General features: G+C 38.7%; 2 protein-coding genes across 5 annotated transcripts in view; both read right to left on the bottom strand.

The window, feature by feature from the left end:
• Positions 1-3,557, bottom strand: part of LOC134669369 (synaptotagmin-4) — a 60,793-nt gene extending 57,236 nt beyond the window's left edge. The window contains exon 1 of the mRNA XM_063526885.1: positions 3,180-3,557. Coding sequence (XP_063382955.1) covers positions 3,180-3,231 — 52 coding nt within the window. The 5' untranslated portion in view covers positions 3,232-3,557. The remainder of the gene's footprint in view (positions 1-3,179) is intronic.
• Positions 3,558-3,960: 403 nt separating this feature from the next.
• Positions 3,961-21,546, bottom strand: LOC134669423 (tropomyosin-1). 4 transcript variants are annotated; one of them, XR_010098896.1, is made up of 9 exons: positions 21,385-21,546; positions 13,559-13,722; positions 12,823-12,977; positions 11,304-11,408; positions 10,506-10,623; positions 8,798-8,899; positions 7,729-7,906; positions 4,590-5,561; positions 3,961-4,253 (listed from the first exon to the last, which is right to left on the bottom strand). XR_010098896.1 is itself a non-coding variant. In XM_063526999.1 (8 exons), the coding sequence occupies exons 2-8, from the start codon at positions 13,670-13,672 to the stop codon at positions 4,171-4,173; spliced, it is 855 nt and encodes a 284-aa protein (XP_063383069.1). In that variant the 5' UTR covers positions 13,673-13,722; positions 21,385-21,545; the 3' UTR covers positions 3,961-4,170. The 4 variants fall into 4 exon arrangements, 3 of the variants coding, with proteins under 3 accessions (XP_063383069.1, XP_063383071.1, XP_063383070.1); XM_063526999.1 differs by lacking the exon at positions 4,590-5,561 and having other exon boundaries at positions 21,385-21,545; XM_063527000.1 differs by lacking the exons at positions 3,961-4,253; positions 4,590-5,561 and adding an exon at positions 6,342-6,484.
• Between the last annotated feature and the right edge of the window lie 871 nt (positions 21,547-22,417).

Genomic DNA, 22,417 nt, shown 5'->3' with positions numbered 1-22,417 from the left:
TGGCCGCGTAGCCAAGATGGCGATCGCTTACGCTCCGTAGCGATCGAAACGCAACTGTCACTGTCGCACTAATATGGAAGAGTGATAGAGAGACACAAAGCGTTTCGTTGTCGAAGCGATAGCGATTGTAACCTCGGCTAGGCCGGCTGATTATAATTTGCTGACCGCCATAGTACATACTCCCCCCTTAGTCAACCGATACGGTTGACGACCAGGTACTTCGCAGGAGCTGTCCTGAACAAGATATGATTATAATTTGCTGACCGCCATAAACGGTTTAACCACTTAACCCTGGGTTAGTGGAATGGTGCAAGTGGCGCTTAGTAATATTACTATAAAACATATATATGTTTTATTACTTGAAGCAGAGCTTGTAGCATACCCGTTGCTAGAGGTGGGGAGGTTTTGGGATTATACTGAGCAACTTTTACAATAGGACCACCCCCGAAAACGCGACATACATTTTGGCTGGTACATTTTCTATGGGAGGGTATACCGGGTGTGGCCTGTAGTATGAGCAAAAAATTAAACTGTAGGCTGTACTCCTCATACTGACCAACATTTGTTCAGCTACTTTTAAAAATAACTTGTGGTTTGATTTTTAATACACTTTAAAGTTTATTCTAAGACGCAATGTATTGCAAATTTTGTAGTTATTTACAATACAAGTGCGAAAAATAGGAAATTCGAAACGAGTGGCGATAAATTAAAACACGACCGAAGGGAGTGATTTAAATCGACACGAGTTGCGAATTACCTATTCGCACGTGTATCGTACAACGTTTTACAGTACATATGGCCCTTTAAACTTTTGACATCGCACGAAAAGTGCTATTTTACGTACTAGTGCGGGAAAATAGGACCATATGTACTGTAAAATATTTTTTTCGCGATTTCGGGGTTGGTCCCGTACTATAAGTTTCTCAGTGTAATCCCAAAACCTCCCTGGCAACGGGAATGCAGTTATTTTTTAGGCATCGTGTATAGGTATTTAAAGTGTATAAATATATTATCACCGAGGAATAGACCTACATGAGAAGCGTGGAGCGGTATTATCTTATATTAACGGCCCGAATAAAGAACTATTATTGGTCCAAATAAGATGAAACTGCAAAGTAGAACAAACAAAATAATTCGTCATGGCCGCAATTCAATCGTTGTCATTAAATTTGCATTCGTTTGCTCAACTCTTCAGACGAGTGCATGCGGGCTGTCTGTATTCAGCAACCACCAATTCAAAGTAAATTAAACTCAAATAGATCTAATTGATCAAAGACGATTGTACTGATTCTTCTTCTTCCTCGTGTTATCCCGGCATTTTGCCACGGCTTATGGGAAGCCTGGGGTCCGCTTGACAACTAATCCCATGATTTGACGTAGAGCCTAGTTTTTACGGAAGCGACTGCCATCTGACATTCCAACCCAGAGAGGCCCAGAGACCCAGGCCTTACCCGAACTAAGCCGACAAACAACAGTTGGACTTGACAAAGCGAAAACATCGCAGACGGTTGTCACTAAATCTAGGTTAGGTAGGTAGGCAGGTTGTCTACAAAACCCTATTCGATCACGTAAGTTGATTTGTTTTGGAAAAAATATGAGACTAAATCGCATCGCTTTGCGTAAAGGCTATATTATTATTATTTTGGATTTCACGGGCCTATAAATCCCGGTCTTTTGATAGCCTTACGTGGGGTATAGATCCAACACGTAGAAGCCCTTTGGAGAGCTCTGTCATGTAGAATTATTATTATTATTTATTGTGAAAACCAACAGCGCTAAAGAGTGTTTTTTCTTATGCTAATTTATACACTAGTATAGCCATAATTACAGGTTTTCCTGTGTATATCGATATAACCAATAGTTTGCTAATCCAATATCAACACGTAATCATCTCATTGCAGAACAGAGCCTCTACTTGTGATAGTGAGTGTTTGGATGACCCAGTTGGCTCGATGGCTCGGTGGATTACTTATCCATAAACGCTTAGAATGGACTAAGTTAGATGCGCTTGGGATTATCCAACTATATAGGTAAGCAAAACTTGTTAACTTTTAGGATATATAGCTCGGCTTTTGTGTTATATGTTTAAAAAAGTATTAACTTTTAAACTATCCTAATTTAAATAGATGATTTATTTATTTATATAATAATTTTGTTGTTAGTTATTTTTATGATGCTATTTTAGACGCAGTAGAGAATACAGCATGTATTTTTAATACGATCGTATATTCTAAGGGTACGATAGAGTTGGTATGGGTCCGAATAAATACATTTTCATAATTTACTGAAATATGAAGAACAGAAAAGCGTCCCATCTCCTCCTCCTGACGTAACCTCCCTTTTAGCATAAAATATGTCCCTTCATTCAAATTCATTTCATCTGGCTATAATTTGTTTGTCTTCCCCATACATTAGAATTAAAACACAACTTGACCGAATCATAGCATGAGCGATATCTTCAAGTTCGTGTCAAAATAAGATCAAAACTGTGACAGATTTTTTAATCAGAATCGGGCTCCCGTTGTTTCAATGCGTCTGTCGGCTTCAGGCTAGACTGGTTTGGTAAAGTAATGTTGCCTTAAACAGATGATATTGGTGGAACGACTAATTATGTTATGGACATATCTTAGTCTCCTGTAATTAAGGTGGCGGTACTGGTGCTCGACGCGGTCCCAGTACATGTCATCTTGAAACTTAAGTCATTGTCAATAGAGGTGACAACAGGGTCTCATCTATTGGGCATTAGCATGTCGAGCACTGGTACCAGTTACCACCACTTTACCTGCCTACACTTTAATAAGACTAATGTGAGGAAAATTACCTCAATATAATATGTTGTATGTAACATACTAAGTTTTTGTTATGTATGATTTTAAAAGATTACTTAAATTAAATATCTGTTACACAAAATACCTATCTTTTTCCTCAAATCATGTATATGAGAGTCGTATCTAATGAGAATGAAATATGGTCCCACTGGGCAATGTTGTAAGAGCTGTATATTTTGTCTACACTCCGATGTTATTGCGCATCATTTGCTCACACTCATTCCAGCTGTTTTGGTGATCATTAAAAACTTCTCAGTGAAGATTACATTCAGTATATTGTTCTGTTTGATTATTCAGCCTAAGATAATAGGATAGATTAGTATAAATACTTAATATTTAACTTTAACTTACAAGGATCAACGGGCGAGATCGCAGGCCCGTCGGGCGCTGCCAGGATCTTCATGGTGATGGCCCCCGGCAGAACACTACTGGACACAGACACCTTGACGTTTTTTGCACTCTATTAAGTCCCGAAAAATCCTCTCAGATCAGAAATACGTGCGCGGCCAACAGGCTGTTGTGCGACTGGAGTTGCACTCTATCGATTGGGGTAGGTGGTGAGTGCGCGTGTGCGGACCGCGGCCGAGCCTGCGCGCGCCGCCGGCGGCCATCTTGCGGCGGAAAGACGTCATTTGCCGCCAATTGTGAGGTTGACATGTGACAGATGTGGTTCCGGTTTCGTAGTTTATTTTCTAGTTGTTTCCTGAGGCTTTTTGTTGCAGCAGCTGGGGTTTTATTTTGTTATTTATATTCGAGTGCGGTCGGAGGCTAGTGGAATGATTATTTGCGACGAAAAGCTTTATTGAATCTCTAATAGGTGACACTTATCTGCCAGTTTATCTTTTTTTTTACAAGACTGTAGGTAGGTACTTAGTGTCGAATGTTGCTATGAGTATGTATACTTTGTCAAGCCATTTCCGTCAGTAGAAAAGAGCGGCAAATTTAAAAAATGTAGGCGCGAAGAGTTATCGTCCCATAGAAAATTTGAATTTCGGGTCTTTTTCTACTGACAAACCTACCTAAGACCTTCCTAAAAGACCATGAAGTACCATAGGTACTACTAGTATGTACAATACTTTATTATTATTGGACCTCGTTAAGAAATTGCTTAAACTAAAATAAGGAATCAAAAGATGTTATAAATTAATTTTATTGAAAATCGTAAATAAATTTACATAAAATAATAAATAGTTATTATTACATCACGATAGTCGATGTTCATTTCTGCAGGCAGCAGTATGAATTGTTACATAGACAAACGCAAGAGTCTCTCTCTGTCGCACGAGTGTGATAGAAAGAGATGGCTCGTGGGTTTGTATTGGAGTGCGCGGGAGCTTTTTTTTTAATATCCAGCCAGCTCGGCGAAGGTGGAGTCCATCTCGTCAGCCAGAGACTTGTATCTGTCCTTGTTGATACCCAGCTCGTCTGTAGAACGGACATTTTTTTATTAGAATAAAAAAAAACTTGGCCGCTCCTCTACGTTGGTGCTCTATCGTCTAAATTAATGGTGAAATTAGTTCATGAAAAGCGAATTGAAAGTTATAGCATTTTATATGAAATATTAATTGTGAAATCAGAAAGTTACTAAAATTATTATGTTACTAATTTAATTTAATTTGCAGCGCAAGCGTCGGCTTTATTTACTAAACTATTATTAAAATTCTACTTTAGAATAATTTTGGCAAATAGCAAAGTTCACACAGATGTCTGAACTTGTATATTTGCCCTAACTAGTCTAATTTAATTAAGAACAACCAGTACCTTGAAAGCATTGTCCGCCGGTAGCAGCAAAGCGTAAGACATGTTAGTCACAACACGAAAATCGGGGCCTTAAATCTATGCGATCTATACAGGATTGCCTGAACGTCAGCTAGCATGCTCGGAATTTAAACTTTATTTCCATGCATTAAAACAGCTTTTGCATGTATGCAAAAACCACCGTCGTCATTTAGAACCTTCGTGACAAGGATTTGCAAGCTTTACCTAAATGCCTTGTCAAAAATTGCTCCAAAAGCCGTCAATTTTTTAATTTTCTGTTTAAAAGCTAAACTACTCGACATAGACAAAATTTGCTAGACGTTCAGCTAAATGAGTATAAAAGAACACGTCTTTACACTTTAAGTTAATATCAAAATATTTTAAACTTTCGCGTTTTGAACACATATTAACTCACATTTATAGACGGGTCTATCGCGAATTTTATTCAATTACCTTGATTTACCGACGTTTCGACACAGGTTTCACTGGTCGTGGTCGCGGCTGACCACAACCAACTCAAAAACAGTTAAATGTGAATTCCAATTAAATTTTAGTCCTTTACGGAGAAACATTAAATGCGCTCGTTACTTTTTCTCGTGTAAAAATGTATTCTGACTCTGTCAACAATCCTCTAAAGAACAGGGGATTAGCGTGAAAGAAAATTAAAACGGAAATGGCTGCGCTGATTCTCTCATCAGCTACACGTAAACACGCGTAGGCGAGGAGTCTAAACTCCTCGAAGGGCGTACAAACACTTCTAACTGTACATCGGTGGCCCTTATTACAAAAGGCATAAGGTCCGATGTGCAGTTAATAGTGTAGGCGATGGTACAAAATGGACTCTACGGATAACTTGTGTTGGACGGTATTGTCTTAAACTAAGCTAGGGCGGTTAGTATCCTGTGAGTTCAGCGAATGTTCCGTCCAAGTCATCGCATATCGCCTTGTATTTCTCCTTCTCTTTCCACAATGAGTCTGGAAAATGGTGTTATGTGATAATAATAGTCCCTTTTGCAGCGAAAGTCAGGAAATAAAGTTGTATCCAGACGAGACAATTTCTCGCCAATCTGATGAAATTCTCCGATCGAACAGGGCCGTGCGGACGCAAATACCAATTTGATTCCCCGATCACATCAGCAGGTGCGGATACAAAAATGCCAATTTTTACAGTAGAATGCAAATTGGTGATTTAATTTGTGTTATGGACGCTAGATGAGATTGACCAATTATTTTCCTGAACAAATCGACTGATTCCGTCAGTCCCATCTGGATACCCCTTAAACTTGATGGAAAAGAAAATGATCAAAAATTATTAAGACAGTTTTGGGCCTCTGAAGTTCAGCGCGTTGAGAATCATTTAAAAATAGAAAGTTAGTGTGAAAAGTAAAGCATTAATAGTAAAATAGAAGACGGCACCCATTCTCCTATCCTACATAGCAAGGAAGAATTCTCATGGTGCTCCTTCACTGGCAGTTATATAACGTTAATACTTATATACTTAGTATAACATTATGTGGTAAGTACAACGTAATAGAACACTATCAATACTATCATATTGTCCCTTTTACAGATGTAGTGCATAATTGTTTTCCATCGTATTTTCTCGGAAACGTTCGTATTTGTCATGCTACTTCAGTCAGTCTCAGTAATATTTGTACCGAAACTGACTGAAGTAGCAAGACACGTTCGTACGTTTCCGTGAAAATACGATACGACGTTATAACTGCCTGTGTGGGTGCACTATGGAGGTAATAGGCTTAAAGCTATGGGCTACGGAAAGCGCGTTGGACTGTTTGTCTTCAAAGCTTTAAGCGGTTAGTATCCTGTAAGTTCGGCGAATGTGCCGTCGAGGTCATCGCATATGGCCTTGTATTTCTCCTTCTCGTTGAATAACAAGTCTGGAAAATGGTGTTAAATGACAATAATTGACCACTAAAACTAAAATCACGCGGGTTGATTCAAGTATAAAGTAAAAACAGTATCGAACAATTATTTAAAGTCGCCGTGATCTTTAGTTTCAATAGTGAATTTAGAAAACATATTTTTTAGTTGTTGAAGCTTGTTTTTGCCAATATAAAATCTGCTATATTGCTTTAATAGTCTTCTTCTGTTATAAATACAATATTATTAGGTATTAGGTATCAAATTTGTTAAGATACCATACGTCAATCAATACTCGATAATATTTTAATGCATTATTGTGATGAACATAGTTTTAAAATTGATTAAAAAGCTTCAATAGAGAAGTTATAAAGTTCTCCTTAATTGTTAGATCCAGCGTTAATTAAGTTTGAAGAGCGAGCTTCGTATTACAATTTATGATGAAAATTCAAGTCATTAGTAAACAATTAAAATCTACGAATATCATTTTTATTCCAATGAAAAATGCTGAAAATTGCTTGTAAAGTTATAGACATTTGTGCCATGAAATTCATGAGCATACAGTTGTAGTGCATAATTATGTTCCATCGTATTTTCACGGAAACGTACGAACCTGTCTTGCTATTGCGGTCAGTCTCGATACAATAAGTATTGAGGTATTGACTGAAGTAGCATGACAGATACTCACGTTTCTGAGAAAGTACGATCGAAAACAATTATGCAAACATCTGCACCTATTTGTGACATTTTAAAGTCCTCTGCCTAATCCTGTCCAGCAGACGCCTTCACGATCTTGACAATTGACACCTGAGGCCCTCCCTCGAAAAAGAAAACCAAAATTTCGTTGCTTGCCTCTCTATCGCATAGCATACAAGAGCGATAGAGCGGCAGACAAAAAAAATCGATTTTTGTTTTACGCGGTAGGGCTGACACTGATTTCTTGTCTACGTGACAGCGTGATAAAACGGTGTCCGTCACTAACTATACGGTTTTAAAAAGTGATAGTTAGAGCTCATTTAAATAGATGATGCGAGAACTTTACATTGCGATTAAACGAGTTTCATTACATTGCGTAATTTGATCGGTCGGCTGAATTATTGTAACCTCAATAGTCCGCAATGTAACTGAAATCGCATGCGAGTTCGCGCGCCGTCTAAATGAGCCCTTATATATTTTATCGCGTGGATAATACCATCCATAATACCTACGCCGGCTGGACGAATGAAAAAAAAAGGAAAGACCATAAACAAAGTGACCGTACCTTCGAGCCTGTCGACCTCCTTCTGCAGTTTCTTGACGGTCTTCTCGGCGTACTCGGCGCGGGCCTCCGCCTCCTTCAGCTTGCTCGTGAGGGTCTTCAGCTGCTTCTTGAACTCTTCCACGCGCTGGTTGGCCTTCTCCTCGGACACCTCCAGGGACTTCAGGGAGTTACCTACGACCTGGGGCAAGGAAAATTGGGTTAAATGTTTACAATGGAAAAGTAGATTTTTTCAACGGTTTTTTATACCACGTGGCAAACAAGAATACGGCCCACCTGACGGTAAGTAGGCACCGTAGCCTATGGATGCCTGCAACTACAGGTTGCCTTTGTTAAACGTCAAAATTCTAAGAAAATATGCAATAACAATAGCATAGGGTATCTATGCTATCAAAATCTCTGCAGATTTATCTTGGTCTTATAAAGTAGAACAAAAATCATCCTCGAAAAAATGCAAAAAGAAGACTAAAAATTCCACTTCCCACTTAAAATACGTGAGTGACCCGTTTTTAAAATTTAATTTGCAAAAAGATTAATCAAAATTCGGATCCTTATTATACCGACAGCAGGTTAAAATTAAAATAAGGTTGAGGAATACCAATAATGTCATACTTTTGGGATGTTGTGTTTGTCTGTAGAGTCAGACCGAGAAAAGTCTGTGGTTTTCATTTTCAGTTTTCATTTTAAGTCTGTTATATTATATCAAAAACATACCTAAGATATTACTGGACTTGATTGTGTAACTTAGATCTCATATTTCAATTGTATCTGGTTCCCCGCGACACAGGCGTAGCCTAGTGCGGAGACCCCTGACATATTCTGTTATGTGTTCTTTTGATAATAAACTTAAACTTAAACTTAAACTATAAATTACAGTTGCGCTGCGTGGGCTATCAAAATCGTTGCAGACTTTTAATGGTGTAACTCTATCTGTATTTGCTTGTGCATTTAGCTTTAGATAAGTAATCTACTCCAATTGTCCTGACGTAACAATAACTATTGGCAAACTTAATAAATAAAATACTGAATAGACCTTCAACTCTAGATAAAAACTACTAGACTAGATAAAAACCTTCAACTCCTCCTCAAGCTCGCCGATCTTGGAGTCTCCGGACTTGACGCGGTCCTCAGCGACCTCCAGCTCGTCTTCAACGAAGGCCAGCTTGCGGGACACCTGGACATCATATCAGCTTATTTAGTACCAATGTTGACATAATCTAAGCACGTCACCTTGCTACATATAGGTAGGTACAACTGTACGGATATGATGGTAGTTTTTGTCTACGTGACAGCGTGATAAAACGGTGTTCGCAGTGTTGGCCGAAACGTTAATGCAATTGACCATTTTTGGCCATTAACCATCATAAATTGAACCGTAAACTGTAATCGTCCGTTGCGGTTTACGGTTCAATTTATAATGGTAAATGGTTATGCAATTAACATTTGGCCAACACTGGGTGTTCGTAACGGTGTCCGATGTAAAGTATACCACGGTGTTAAAAAGTGACAGTTATTTTATCACGTGGATAGAGATGGATAAAACCATCCATAATACGCCGGCTGGACACCACTGGTGACTTAAGTAAGTACGATCATTTCTTGAAAGTCGTATCGCTCTGGAAATACCGCAGGCGACAGTTCATTCCACAATCTATAGTTCGTTTTTTTTTGCATTAGAAAGAACTTGAAAGAAGGTAAGCGATCTTGACATGTCTTTTAATTGAAAAACGCTTTTAAAAAATCAGTAACTATTCCTTATGAAAGCAGAAGAGTATAAATGACGGTATTACGGTAATGACGGTCTGGCCTAGTGGGTAGTGACCCTGCCTGCGAAGCCGATGGTCCTGGGTTCGAATCCCAGTAAGGGCATTTATTTGTATGATGATACAGATATTTGTTCCCGAGTCATGGGTGTTTTCTATGTATTTAAGTATTTGTATATTATATATATCGTTGTCTGAGTACCCACAACACAAGCCTTCTTGAGCTTACTGTGGGACTTAGTCAATCTGTGTAAGAATGTCCTATAATATTTATTTATTTATTTATTTATTTTTATTTATTAGATTCATAATTGTTACATATTTGCCGTAACTCATTTATAAAATGTGTTTTTCAATTAAAAGACACATCAAGATTGTTTACCTTTATCTAGAGCTTTAAAAAAACGAAGCTGTGCCAGAAAGAAGTTTCTGGAGAAACGTAGTACAGTTGAGGACTGCCAACCATCTTTAAGTAAATCGATCGATTTGTGTAACATTATCTCATCATCATCTTCCTCACGTTGTCTCGGCATTTTGCCACGGCTCATGGGAGCCTGAGTCCGCTTGGCAACTAATCAAGAATAACCAAGAAAAAAGAAATAACCAAGAATCGACTGTCATCTGACCTTCCAACCCAGAGGGTAAACTAGGCCTAATTGGGATTAGTCCGGTTTCCTCACGATCTTTTCCTTCACCGAAAATATATTTCATACACATAGTTCGTTTTTTTAGCATTAGAAAGAACTTGCAAGAAGGTAAGCGATCTTGACATGTCTTTTAATTGAAAAACGCTTTTTGAAATTCAAAAATTATTACTTATGAAAGCAGAAGAATATAAATGATCGTATTAGATTCATATTTGTTACATATTTGCCGTAACTTATTTTTAAAATGTGTTTTTCAATTAAAAGACACGTCAAGATTGTTTACCTAATTTCTAATGCCAAAAAAACGAACTATAAGTTCCGAAAAACATTGACATTATCTCATAATTCATAATATAAAAATAGAATGTACCTCGTCGGACTTGCCATCGGCGTCTTCAGCGAGCAGACGTGCCTCCTTGAGCTGGTTGGTGAGCTGATCCATACGCTCCTCGTCTTGCGAGGCCCTGTTCTCCAACACCTTGCACATACTGGAACAACAACGCCCCGTAAGTACCTAAGTTAAGAGTAAATAGAGTCCATTTACGCTTAGCGGTACGTTAAGCGACGCCAGCCAGTCACCACGGTGACAGGTGCGACATTCGACATATCTCACTGTTGCTGACGTCACAGGCATCCATGGGCTACGGTTACCGCTTACCATCGGACGGACCGTATTCCTGTTGGTTTGGCGTTGTTTATGATGATAATTATTTCGGTAATTCTTGACAGCAAATGAGTTCTGTGTCGGAATTTCGTGACAATTGTCGTGTTTCTTATGACAATTGTCATTAGCTTCGCAAAATAAGTACTTATTAACTGGCGATATAGTGGAGTTTTTTTTAAATGACATGTTGGTGGCAAACAAGCACACCGCTCGTCTGATGGTAAGTGGTTACCGTAGCCGATGGAGGCCTGTGACGTCAGTAACAGTGATGTCGACAATTGTCGCACCTGTCACGGTGGTCCGTCCGTACTCGCCAGTCCATCGGGCTTGAAAATGGTGATCAAATTTTTCTACCCGGACGAAGTTGCTAGCGGAGGCTTGTCTACTATTAAATAAGTCTGGTACAATCAGCAACACCCTTAATTGTCTTTGTGATGTGGACCTTGTGCCTTTTGTAATAAGGTTTACGAACTGTCAGTTAACAGTGTGGGCCATGGTACTGACCGGTTGTTCTCGTCAGCGGACTGCTGGGCCTCGAGCAGCTTCTGCTGGGCAGTGCCGGACCTCTCCTCGGACTTCTCCAGGTCCTCTTCAATCTGCTGCACCTTCCTGTGTAAAGAACAACGTATTAGTACATACCGAAGGCACCAAATTTTGATAGGTATTTTTAATTTTAAGTTTTAGTTATTTTAATTGTAGTTAGTTTTAGTTTTATATTCCTGTTTATGTTTTTTAGGAATTTATGTAATTTAATATTTTGTCAGTGCAATAAACATTCTGAGTTTCCAATGAATGGAAAACATCCATAACATATTAGTACATATTGTTACCTTCTCTAGGAGGTAACTGCACAAAAAATCCCTATGAGTCGTGTATCCGCGTGTCGTGAAAGTGTATCCGCAAGGGCCCCCGAAATCAAAAAAGATAAGATAAGACAAGACATATTTATTGCGCATCGTGTGACCGCATCTTCTAGACAAAGGTTGGTTTTGCAAGTCACATTAGGGCATTTCATAATCCGGATAATTGTTGATGGAGTCGCCATTGCCGGATACGACAAGGAAGAAGAGACATATCGCGTTATTTAAGACGTTTTAGGTGCTAGATCCTGTGGTCAGAAGGTATAGAAATTCTACATGGGCTCGTAATTTCATAAATCTCATAAATCTAAGCGAGTAAATAGAGCTCTTTGCATAATACTCGTAAGAGCTGTTGAAAATTCTTTGCAACAAAGTCCAAATTCATACTGGTTTTTCCACGACACCTATAACGCGGAATGAGGCAGGCCAACCGTATGGTACATGGCCAAAGATTCGTTTACATAGTTCCTTACTTTACATCGAGTCAGAATATTATTCCTCTTTATTAAGAGGAATAATGAAATTGCAAGGGAGAGGCACGACTTCTGAGATGATAAGTGAGTTGGTATGAGCTGGACACAAAAGTACAGTAGCGTTCAAAAGTGCATGGATAGATGTCGACCGCATCATCATCATCAATATTAAGAGGGCCTGGCCCTTTGTCGCTGCAGCACTTTCCATTCGAGCCTATTCTGGGCCTTCGTTTTTAGGGTTCCGTACCCAAAGGGTAAAACGGGACCCTATTACTAAGACATCGCTGTCCGTCCGTCCGTCCGTCCGTCCGTCTGTCTGTCACCAGGCTGTATCTCACGAACCGTGACAGTTGAAATTTTCACAGATGATGTATTTCTGTTGCCGCTATAACAACAAATACTAAAAACAGAATAAAATAAAGATTTAAATGGGGCTCCCATACAACAAACGTGATTTTTGAGTCCGACTCGCACTTGCCCGGTTTTATTCCTCAATTCTGCCCTCCAGTATAATTTTATTTAACCCTTCGTGTCGGACTGTGTGACCTATACATTTAGCTCTACGTTTTTCAATGACGTGCATTATTTGTCTCTTCTCTTTTGCCTTCCGACCCATCGACCGCAATGCCTTAATATTACGGTTCATGCACTTTTGAACGCCAGTATACCTATACGATAGAAAGTACGGACCTGTTGAGGGAGGCGACCTCAGCCTCGGTGGTGGTGAGGGTCTTCTCCTTCTCCTCGAGGGTCTTGGTGGCGGTCTCCAGCTGGTTCTTGCTCTGGGTGAGGATCTCCTCCACCTGCAACAGCTTCTTCTGGAGCTCACGGACTTCCTCATTCACCTGGAAAGAAGATATTTTGGATTAGACAGGGTATGGAAAGAAATGCTCTGTTTCATACTACGAGTAAAGACTAAAGAATAAAGGTAAGTAAAATATAGGTAGGGATATTATAGGCCTGTGGTGCTTTGATCAACAAATGGCACTATGGTCCATCGGATAAATATTAAAGATATGGTTTACAAAATATTTAATTTCTCACTTCACTCACTCACTTTATTTAATTTTTTACGTCGACTGGACGGAAACGGCTTTGGACAGAGTAGCATGGCGGTCTTTGGTGTCGGAGGCCAAGATCCACTTCGGGTCGTTGCGCCACAGCAATGAGTAATTTCTCACTCTCTAATCTTAACGTAAATTGAAACGTAGGAGTAATAGACTTATGTTCGCTTTAAGGAGTGAGACGGAGGGATGGATTGTGCTTTTGGAAGTTTCCCCTTACCTTCTCGGCGCGGAGGTTGGCATCCCTGGCCTGCTGCTCGCAGGTGTCCGCCTTGTCCCTGGCATTGTCTTCGAGCTTCATTGCCTGCTCCTTATCTAAGTCCTCGAGTTCCATTGCCTGCTCCTTATCTAGCGAGCCTTACCTTCTCGGCGCGGAGGTTGGCGTCCCTGGCCTGCTGCTCGCAGGTGTCCGCCTTGTCCATGGCGTTGTCCTTCTCCAGCTTCATCGCCTGCATCTTCTTCTTGATCGCGTCCATGGTGGCGGCTTTGTGTGTTTGCTTTTTCTACAGAAAATACGCCAATGGGCCTGGAATATGAAAAATTATGTGTTATTCAAAGTCATAATCAGGATATTAGGAACCTAATCTACTAGGTACTGGCATTTTTTTTAAACGGATCTTTAAAGTAATTGATAGTAGATTCGTAAAATCGATGCTTCTTTATCACCCCTGACACCTTCTGTAGTAAATAGATTTGTCAAACATCTCTTGTATTGGTAATATAGTCGAATTATCGGTATTCAAGGCTGTCGGTATAAAAACTAAATACTTCATAATGTTCACAATTTTGGCACGATACCTAATTGTTTTGCAATGTCCGATCTAATATATATTTGATGAATACCTGCCTATTTGTAACTAATTAATTTTCTTTGCCAATTAAATTCCTGTAGGTAATAAATATTCACAGTTAATTTGTCGTGATATAATGTGGAAGCATTTATTATAAATAGGGTTTCAGCAGATGTGTACCTAACCAATTTCATAATATGTATGTACCTATATAACTAAGTATTTAAGAAATAGGTACACTAAGTAAAAACTATTTCTTTAAGAACAAGACGGATCGAAGTTAAAGAGAGTCTCTTTCGCTCTTGCATTATGAAAATAACAGGCGGCGCGATTCGGGAAATGATTTAGAGTTTAACTAGATACGATATAGTAAAGATATGTGACGTCCCACAGGTAAAGGTATCTCACGGCGGTTGGCGCTTACGCTATTATTAACGTTGCTCCAATAATACTGCGGCGCTATGCGATGTAAGCGCCAGCCACCATAAGGTACCTTGTGCCGTGGAACGTCACATAACTTTACTATTTATTTATTTATTTATTTTATTTATTTAAACTTTATTGCACAAGCACAGGAAAAATGTACAAATGGCGGACTTAATGCCTAAAGGCATTCTCTACCAGTCAACCATTGGGTCAAACAGAGACAAATGTTGGTGCAGGAGATACATAATTTATAAAGAGAAATGTAACCGAGAAGTCAAATACACCTACTACATACTATTTCATATGTAATGAATCCTAATTCATTTCCCGAATCGCGGCGCCAGCCGCCATAAGGTACTTTTGCCGTGGAACGTCACATATCTTTACTAAATCGTATCTAGTTATATAATCTCTAATTAATTTCCCGATTCGCGCCGAGGAACGCAGAATATTAGAAAGCTTTCTTATTGCGATGTTCGCAAACTCTACATAAATATCATAATATCTCAGGAACACATTAGTATGCGTCACGGGAGCGGCGTTACATAATTTTGTGACCTTGTTTTTTTGTTCAGCGAACTAATTTCATTTGGCTGTTATTTCAGTATACCTAAGCTCAAAGTATTCCTCGTATTGCTCTAGGTACTGTTCAGATACAGGGTCTTCGTGTCAAAAGTTAATAACGTGTCGCTTTCAATCAGGTGTCTATTTAGGTATGCGAGATTTTGGTGTTAAAATAGATTCTGTAGCAGATTTTATGTTTCTTAATGCGTCCAATAAGAATTATTAAGCCATCACTTTTTGTGTTATTAATTCAGGGGTCGTACAAAAAGTGCGGATGACGTCAAACCACTTATAGGATGATTTCAAATAGTATTTTTGATTTTCATAAACAATTATCACGTATCATTTATCAACCTCTTTATTAAACGATATCGCCACTTGAAATGAGTAAGTACGTTTTTGACTGACACATTGTCAATCAGATGAACAATAAATTGACTTCGTTATTGTTTAGCTATTGTATCTTCACGATTATATTTAGCTAAAATTTATATTTACTAATGTATAAGAAAACGCTCTAAAATTTCATCTTTACTCGAATATTGTGGCAATTTTCCGTTTTTGGAGGTACGTGACAAACACGTATACTCTTGCTGTAATCAAGATATACCAACGAAGGTAAGCAATATTAAAAGACATTTACATATTCGTGAAATTAATTTTATTCACTACATCACCCCTACCACCTGTATTATTAATTCAATGGATTTATTTACGATTATTTTGTTACTTCATTAATACTACTTTGTTACTAGTTACATGTCACACGGAAGTTTAAATACAAACTCAAACATCATCCTGTGTGCAAGATTACGTCATTTTTACGTCATCCGCACTTTTTGTCCGACCCCTGGATTATGTAAAAGGTTTTTTATTTCAGTTCATAGATGTCTAATAAAATAATAAAGTTATTTTATAATACCTACTGCTTTTCATATTTAATTTGTTTTTGGTAGTTTATGTTGCAGGGTTCATGTAGAAACTGTATTTATATCAGAAGATCCTCTGTACACATGAAACGCAATACCTATGACTATGAGTACCTAATGACTTAACCATCATCTTTCTCGCGTTGTCCCGGTATTTTGCCATGGCTCATGGGAGCCTGGGGTCCGCTTGGCCAGTAATCCCGAGAATTGGCGTAGGTACTATTAGTTTATACGAATGCGACTGTCATCTGACCTCCCAACCCGGAGGGTAAACTAGACCTTATTGGGATTAGTCCGGTTTCCTCACGATGTTTTCCTTCACCGAAAAACAACGTACATAAGTTCCGAAAAACTCATTGGTACGAGCCGGGGTTTGAACCCGCGACCTCCGTATTGAAAGTCGCACGCTCTTACCGCTAGGCCACCAGCGCTTGTAATAACTAATGACTAACTATTAAGAAAGCACCAAATAATATCTTCGTAATAAAATTCGGATTGTTGGTCTTGTTACGAAGTCTTTTCCATAATGAAATTTTAAATAGATTATGTCGTGTATAATGGCTTTTCCTGCATGGAATTATGTAACTACTGGCACGGAGCCAATACCAGATGGGTGCATACCTAATAATTAAACGCATTCGGGTTCACTTTGACTTTATGTACCTAATGTTACATTGATTTAACCATGTTTAATTATAGAAAGTTTGTTTACCATACGGTTTGATAATTTTGTCAGCTAAAATATACATAAACTTAAGTTATGCAAATATCTAGATTTATATCTACCGGTATCTACCGGTCAATCTTCTTAAAGGATCTCAATGAATCGAAACCTTAGCAGGCAGCTAAAGACGTAGGTGGGCAGTTTCATTTTTTTAACTTGCACTTGACTTAAGTCGTGTTTCAGTAACGTCTAACCGTTACATTCCTGACAAAATGTATGGGATTTGACATTGACCGTCAGTTTTGTAACGATTGCTAACCGGCCGTTAAAGGTGCACAGACTGCACAGTTAAGTGAAAATGCCCACATGGACCTTTATTATATTTATTTATTTATTTAAACTTTATTGCACAAAGTATATACAAAAATGTACAAATGGCGGACTTAATGCCAAATGGCATTCTCTACCAGTCAACCATAGGGTCAAACAGACATCTACAATTGTAATATATATAAATTATATTGTAATAGTGTTACCCTTTTCCGTAACAGTAGGTATATTATAGTACATTGTGCAACATGGGGCGTAAGTAGAATATTGCAAACGAGAGTAAGTTAAATCGCGACGGCTTGCAATATTATTACTCGAGTTTGCAATATTATTACGCCCCGAGTTACACACAATGTTTTTCATCACAGTTGCGATACAAAAATTAAGTATAAAGACAAAAAACTGTTAATTATGGCACTAGAAACTTCATAACTCCCTAGGGAGAACGCTTTTTCTATAACTCCCGCTAAACCTGCGTGCAATTCCACATTTACTGAGCGAGTGTGATGAAAGTATATAGTGTAACCGAAATGTACTAAGTATATGGTTAAACCCGGGGACAATCCCTCTGGGTATTTTCTCGTGTTAATGGAATCTGGTAACGGCCTGACAACCCCAATTGATTATTATTGCCTCTACGATTAAATGCGTATATTAATACCAATTTTAGGCGTCCATAATTTCAGCAGTCCTTCATCTGAGGTTTAACATGTAGCGTTTCGCTTTAATTAATAATAATTTTGTTAATTGAATTTAAGCTGTTGTGAGACATACTAACATTGAATAATTTTACCTAAAGGAGACCTAGGCTCTCCGAAACATGTCGCGCGAGTGACTAAAAACAAGTGAGTCTAAACCGTAAAATTATTCAATTTTGTTAATTGTATGAATTTGAGACTAAATTAAATTAAGAGCCCTTTTAATGTTTTATATAGATAATATTTACCCTACATTATCTAAGTGCGTGTCCGTTACGATTGTATATTTACAGAGACCACGTATATAAAAGTAATGAAAGTGATTACTCGTAATTTTAAGCTAAATATATATAGCCAACATATTTGGTTAATCGATATTAAACTTTATTTTTGGTAAAATATAAATATGTATATTACTGTATGCTCTTTTATTTATTAGGTATTCATGTTCGCGTTTGTTTAAAAGTAAATAAATCCCTGGCACTGAACAGCGGCACAGTTATTATTTTTGTCTGTAGATCTGGGTTGCAGATCATACATATATAAATTAATGATTGAAGTCATTGAAGATTAAAATAGCCCGTATTAATCAATATGGCTTCAGAGTTGCGCCCGTTGCACTATACTATACTTGCACTGAGAGTTCAGGCCTATTCGGATTTCGAGATAATCACAAGATCTAGAGACGATTTAGAGACCAACTAGATCTACATTAGATATCGACTAGATGTGACTTGGATATCTAAGTCATAACTTGTCGAAATCGTTCAAGAGGACCTCCAGAATCGCGGAAACGTCAAATTTGACATATCTATCTTACAAATATCTTTAAATTATACATATCGTAACTTGTTGAAGTCTAGTAGAAATCTAATTCATTTTCCGAATCGAGCCGTTGTTAAATAAATACCAGATACTAAAGTTTACTTCTTCCTCGCGCTATCCCGGCATTTTGCCACGGCTCATGGGAGCCTGAGGTCCGCTTGACAACTAATCCCATGATTTGACGTACTAGTTTTTACGAAAGCGACCGCCATCTGACATTCTAACCCAGAGGGGAAACTAGGTCTTATTGAGATTAGTCCGGTTTATTCACGATATTTTCCTTCACCGAAAAGCAACTGGTAAATTATCAAATGTTATTTCGTACATAAGTTCCGGAAAACTCATTGGCACGAGCCGGGGTTTGAACCCGCGACCTCCGGACTGAACGTCGCACGCTCTTACCGCTAGGCCACCAGCGTTTTATCTATTACTTACTTAAATAACTTATTTACAATAATAACTTAATCACCATGATGTTCGTGAGAGTAGGAAACGTTTTCTCCGTATACCTACTAGTAATTAATACTGTATGTATATAGGTACCTACTGTATTATGATGACGGCAGGAAGCGACCGGATTACATTTGATGTATCCAATCCTAAACGAGAAGCAGTACGGATATGATGGTCATTCTTGTCTACGTGACAGCGTGATAAAACGTTGTCCTTCACTTTCTATCCCGCGATGTTAAAAAGTGACAGTTATTTTATCAAGTGGATAAAGATGAATAAAGCCATCCATATTAACACGCCGGCTGATTTGACTAGTAGGAAAGTAGCCTTTTATATACGGGGATATGAAATACGTTCCGATTTAGGTATCTGACAGTTGGTGCACTGTGTTTGTGTAGGTATCTAGGGATATTTTTTTTCAAAACTCTTGAAATGTTACAAGTGTATAAGGGTGCGATTCCACATTACTTTTCTCAGCTTGTGACATCGAAAATATTTTGACACATCCGTCAAACAAAACTTTGCATTTTCAATTTCAACATTATTAAAGTATAATAATATTTGAAAATGCCGTTATTCTTAAGACTAACTTCATTGACGTCATTCCACAATCTGTTCCAATTTATTTTGTTTTGATTAATAGTTTTTAACATTCTCCAGTTTTTCTAATTCCAAAACTATCTAAACTATCCAGTACATCCTCGCTGATTCCATCTGGCAAACGCCCAACGTGTGGGCAGAAATTCTAGGTCCATCTATCGTTAAAACCCACGTCAAATCTAATATATAACTACCATTGTCTGTGTAATGACGAAAACCTATTTCAAAAGTACCCCAACTAGAATAACAACCGTAACGGCCAAGAAAAAATATTTTTTTTGTAGTATTCTTGCGCTGTCAATACGAAATTTAAACCGGGTTTTCAATAAAAATGTTATGGGTAGTGTGGCAAAGTAAGCTGACTAAATACTGATTTATATTTATAGTACCTACCTATGGCACACAATGTTTCTTGTCTAAATAATCCACCGAAAATTATTTAAGGGAGTTGATTGGAATCATATTGGCCTGTGCACACCCCATTAGGACTTATATATAAGCGAAATCAAAATCCGACCTGCTAGCATCGTCATCCGCATATCATCATGCTAGACCGCCAGACAGTAACTTTACGTGGACCACTCGCTTAGCTATGGGTATATACTATTAAAAATCGCAAACATGTGAGGCATATTTGTCATTTAAAGTGTTAGGACATGGTCATTGAACTTTACCTTCTGTTAGTATTGCGATTAAACTGCCGCTAAAAAAACATTAACGCGAAACGTTAAAATAAATTTGACACCCACTACGAGGAACGCGATTAAGTACCTAATTGAATGTATATTATAAACCAAAAGAAAATATATTTATTTAAATCATGATTTTCGCTTATTGTTTAAACAGAACGCTTAACATTCTCGTAAGTAATAAAATTAATTAGAGGAGATCTATCTAAAACCGAATCTACAAGATATGAAATGTCCCCTCTATTTAGTTCGTACTAATATTTTTTATGCATAAAAAATATTCGTTACATAGTATTTTTTATGTTTCCACTAGTTTAAAAAGTTCTACAAAGAATTCAACAAAGATCCATTCTTTTTATTAGTTTTTATTTTACTGAAATCTAAACCACTTGTATCAAAGTATCTCCGGCCCAAATATTTCAGTTGCGGCCTCGGATCCCGTTTGATCTGGTGCCAACATTCCCCACTGTCACTTACAGCTGTTAACTACCATATCGCTTTTCTACGATACTTTCCACTCAAAAGGTCGTGTCGATAAGAGTCTGTATCTGTATGTATGTATGATACATTCCACGACTCTTCTCTTTCCGAAAAGACTTAGCTCAAACCCTAGTTTAGTCAGTCAACCCTAAAGTTGCATCATATCGTTTTCAAGCGTGTTTCACAGTGTGAATGTGTGCGAATCGTGTCAAATTGTGTTAACTCTGTGTGAGCCAAGCGTATAAATAGATTAGAAAACGGAAACATTCGACATGTAAAGCTCCAGTGACATTCCAGAGCGCCCTAATTACTTGATATATGGGCCATGTCTAATTCTAAATAAAAATTGAGGCGAGTTTCCTAAATAACCGTCCGTGCGCATGCCGCAAATAGGTCGGAGCGAAGGCGGGCGCGTGGGCGGGACGAGGTATTTTCAGCGAGGCCGCGCCGCCGCTGAAACCCGAGTCACAGCAGCGCGGGCGCACCATAAGAAGCATCGCGTTCACTTTCACACTGTGACGTCACTTAGAAGTCTTAGAACCCAAAAAAGAACACAATCCAGAGTTAGGATACTCCACACTGCACAGGCACAATATCCACTTCCTGATCACAACGTGGTTGGCTGCAGGGCCGGATTAAGCCAAGTACTAGTCCTGATAAGGGTCGCGGACGGCGAGGGCCCCCAGGCAGGACACTGCCTCAATCCGGCCCCGGTGGAGTACCCGCGCTCCTCACTCACCTCACGAGCGGGCTGTTCACACGGCGGAGCGACACGCACTGCGCGAGCGCCGCACACCGAGCGCCCGCCCTGCTATTTTCGGTGCCAAAAATCCAGGATCCGATAGCGAGAGACTCTGCTGCCCGTCACGCTCTCGCGCGCCTTTTCAGCTATAAAACTATTCCAATTCAAAGGGTATAGCGATGATGCATCGGGTCGATAGATCGATGCACTGTTCGCAGTCAATGCCGGCTAAATCCGTCGTGATTTGTTAACGGTCTCGCTTGCTCGCACGCTTGCAGAATTTCTCCATTTTGCTTTATCGCCTGGACTATATTTAGCCGGTATCGAACGCCATGGGATCGTGCTTTCATCGCGGTAACATAATCTATGACGGTATCTGTAAATAAAGTTTGTTTGTATTCATTGCGTTAAACTTAAAAGCCGAGAGTTTACAGAGGCGTTTCTTGTTTATCGTAGTCCTTAACTGGTTAAAACGATCTCAAAGTTAAATAAACATCTCTCCTGTACCCGACTAGGTGTGACATTAGTTCAAAACCGGTCACGGTTATCTGCTATAGGTACCTCTCAAAATTGAGGGCATTTTAAACTTCATAGCTTTTGGGAACAAAAACAAATGAAAACACTAAATCGCATACGCTAAATGGGATCGGTACGCCCAGGTACCATCGCCCACACTGTCAACTGTCCATCGGTAAACCTTATTACAAAAGGCATAAGGTCCACTGATGGACGTTAAGGTGTTGATGTTTGTATGCCCTTTGAGGCGCTGGGCTGTCTGCGACTGGCAGCGTTTTGGCAAGCGCAGGTTGGGACGTTCAGCCAGACCCAGAACTCGAAAGTTGTTTGAATGTGTATTGATATATATACTATTTGAGTGTAAATATAGTTACTTGTAGGTCGGTCCTAACAACAACTCTTAACTTATAAGTATGTTTTGTACGAGTACTATTTGATACTACTATTAGTATTACTATTATAATATTTCTAAAAAAAATAGAAGTAATGAAGTTAATGCTAAGTATTTAAATCC

This window comes from Cydia fagiglandana, chromosome 12, assembly GCF_963556715.1.
Source record: "Cydia fagiglandana chromosome 12, ilCydFagi1.1, whole genome shotgun sequence".
Classification (NCBI taxonomy): Eukaryota; Metazoa; Arthropoda; class Insecta; order Lepidoptera; family Tortricidae; genus Cydia; species Cydia fagiglandana.
Note: the sequence above shows the minus strand (reverse complement) of the source record. Positions and strands in the feature narration are given on the sequence as shown.

Bases quoted from the DNA above. Each gene is read 5' to 3' on its own strand.
- LOC134669423 (XM_063527000.1), bottom strand. From the start codon at position 13,672: ATGGACGCGATCAAGAAGAAGATGCAGGCGATGAAGCTGGAGAAGGAC. The intron at 10,624-11,303 runs GTCAGTACCATG...TTGTTGTTCCAG, and splicing joins TCCGCTGACGAGAACAACCG to TATGTGCAAGGTGTTGGAGA. The intron at 7,907-8,797 runs GTTTTTATCTAG...TCCTTGCCCCAG, and splicing joins AGCTTGAGGAGGAGTTGAAG to GTCGTAGGTAACTCCCTGAA.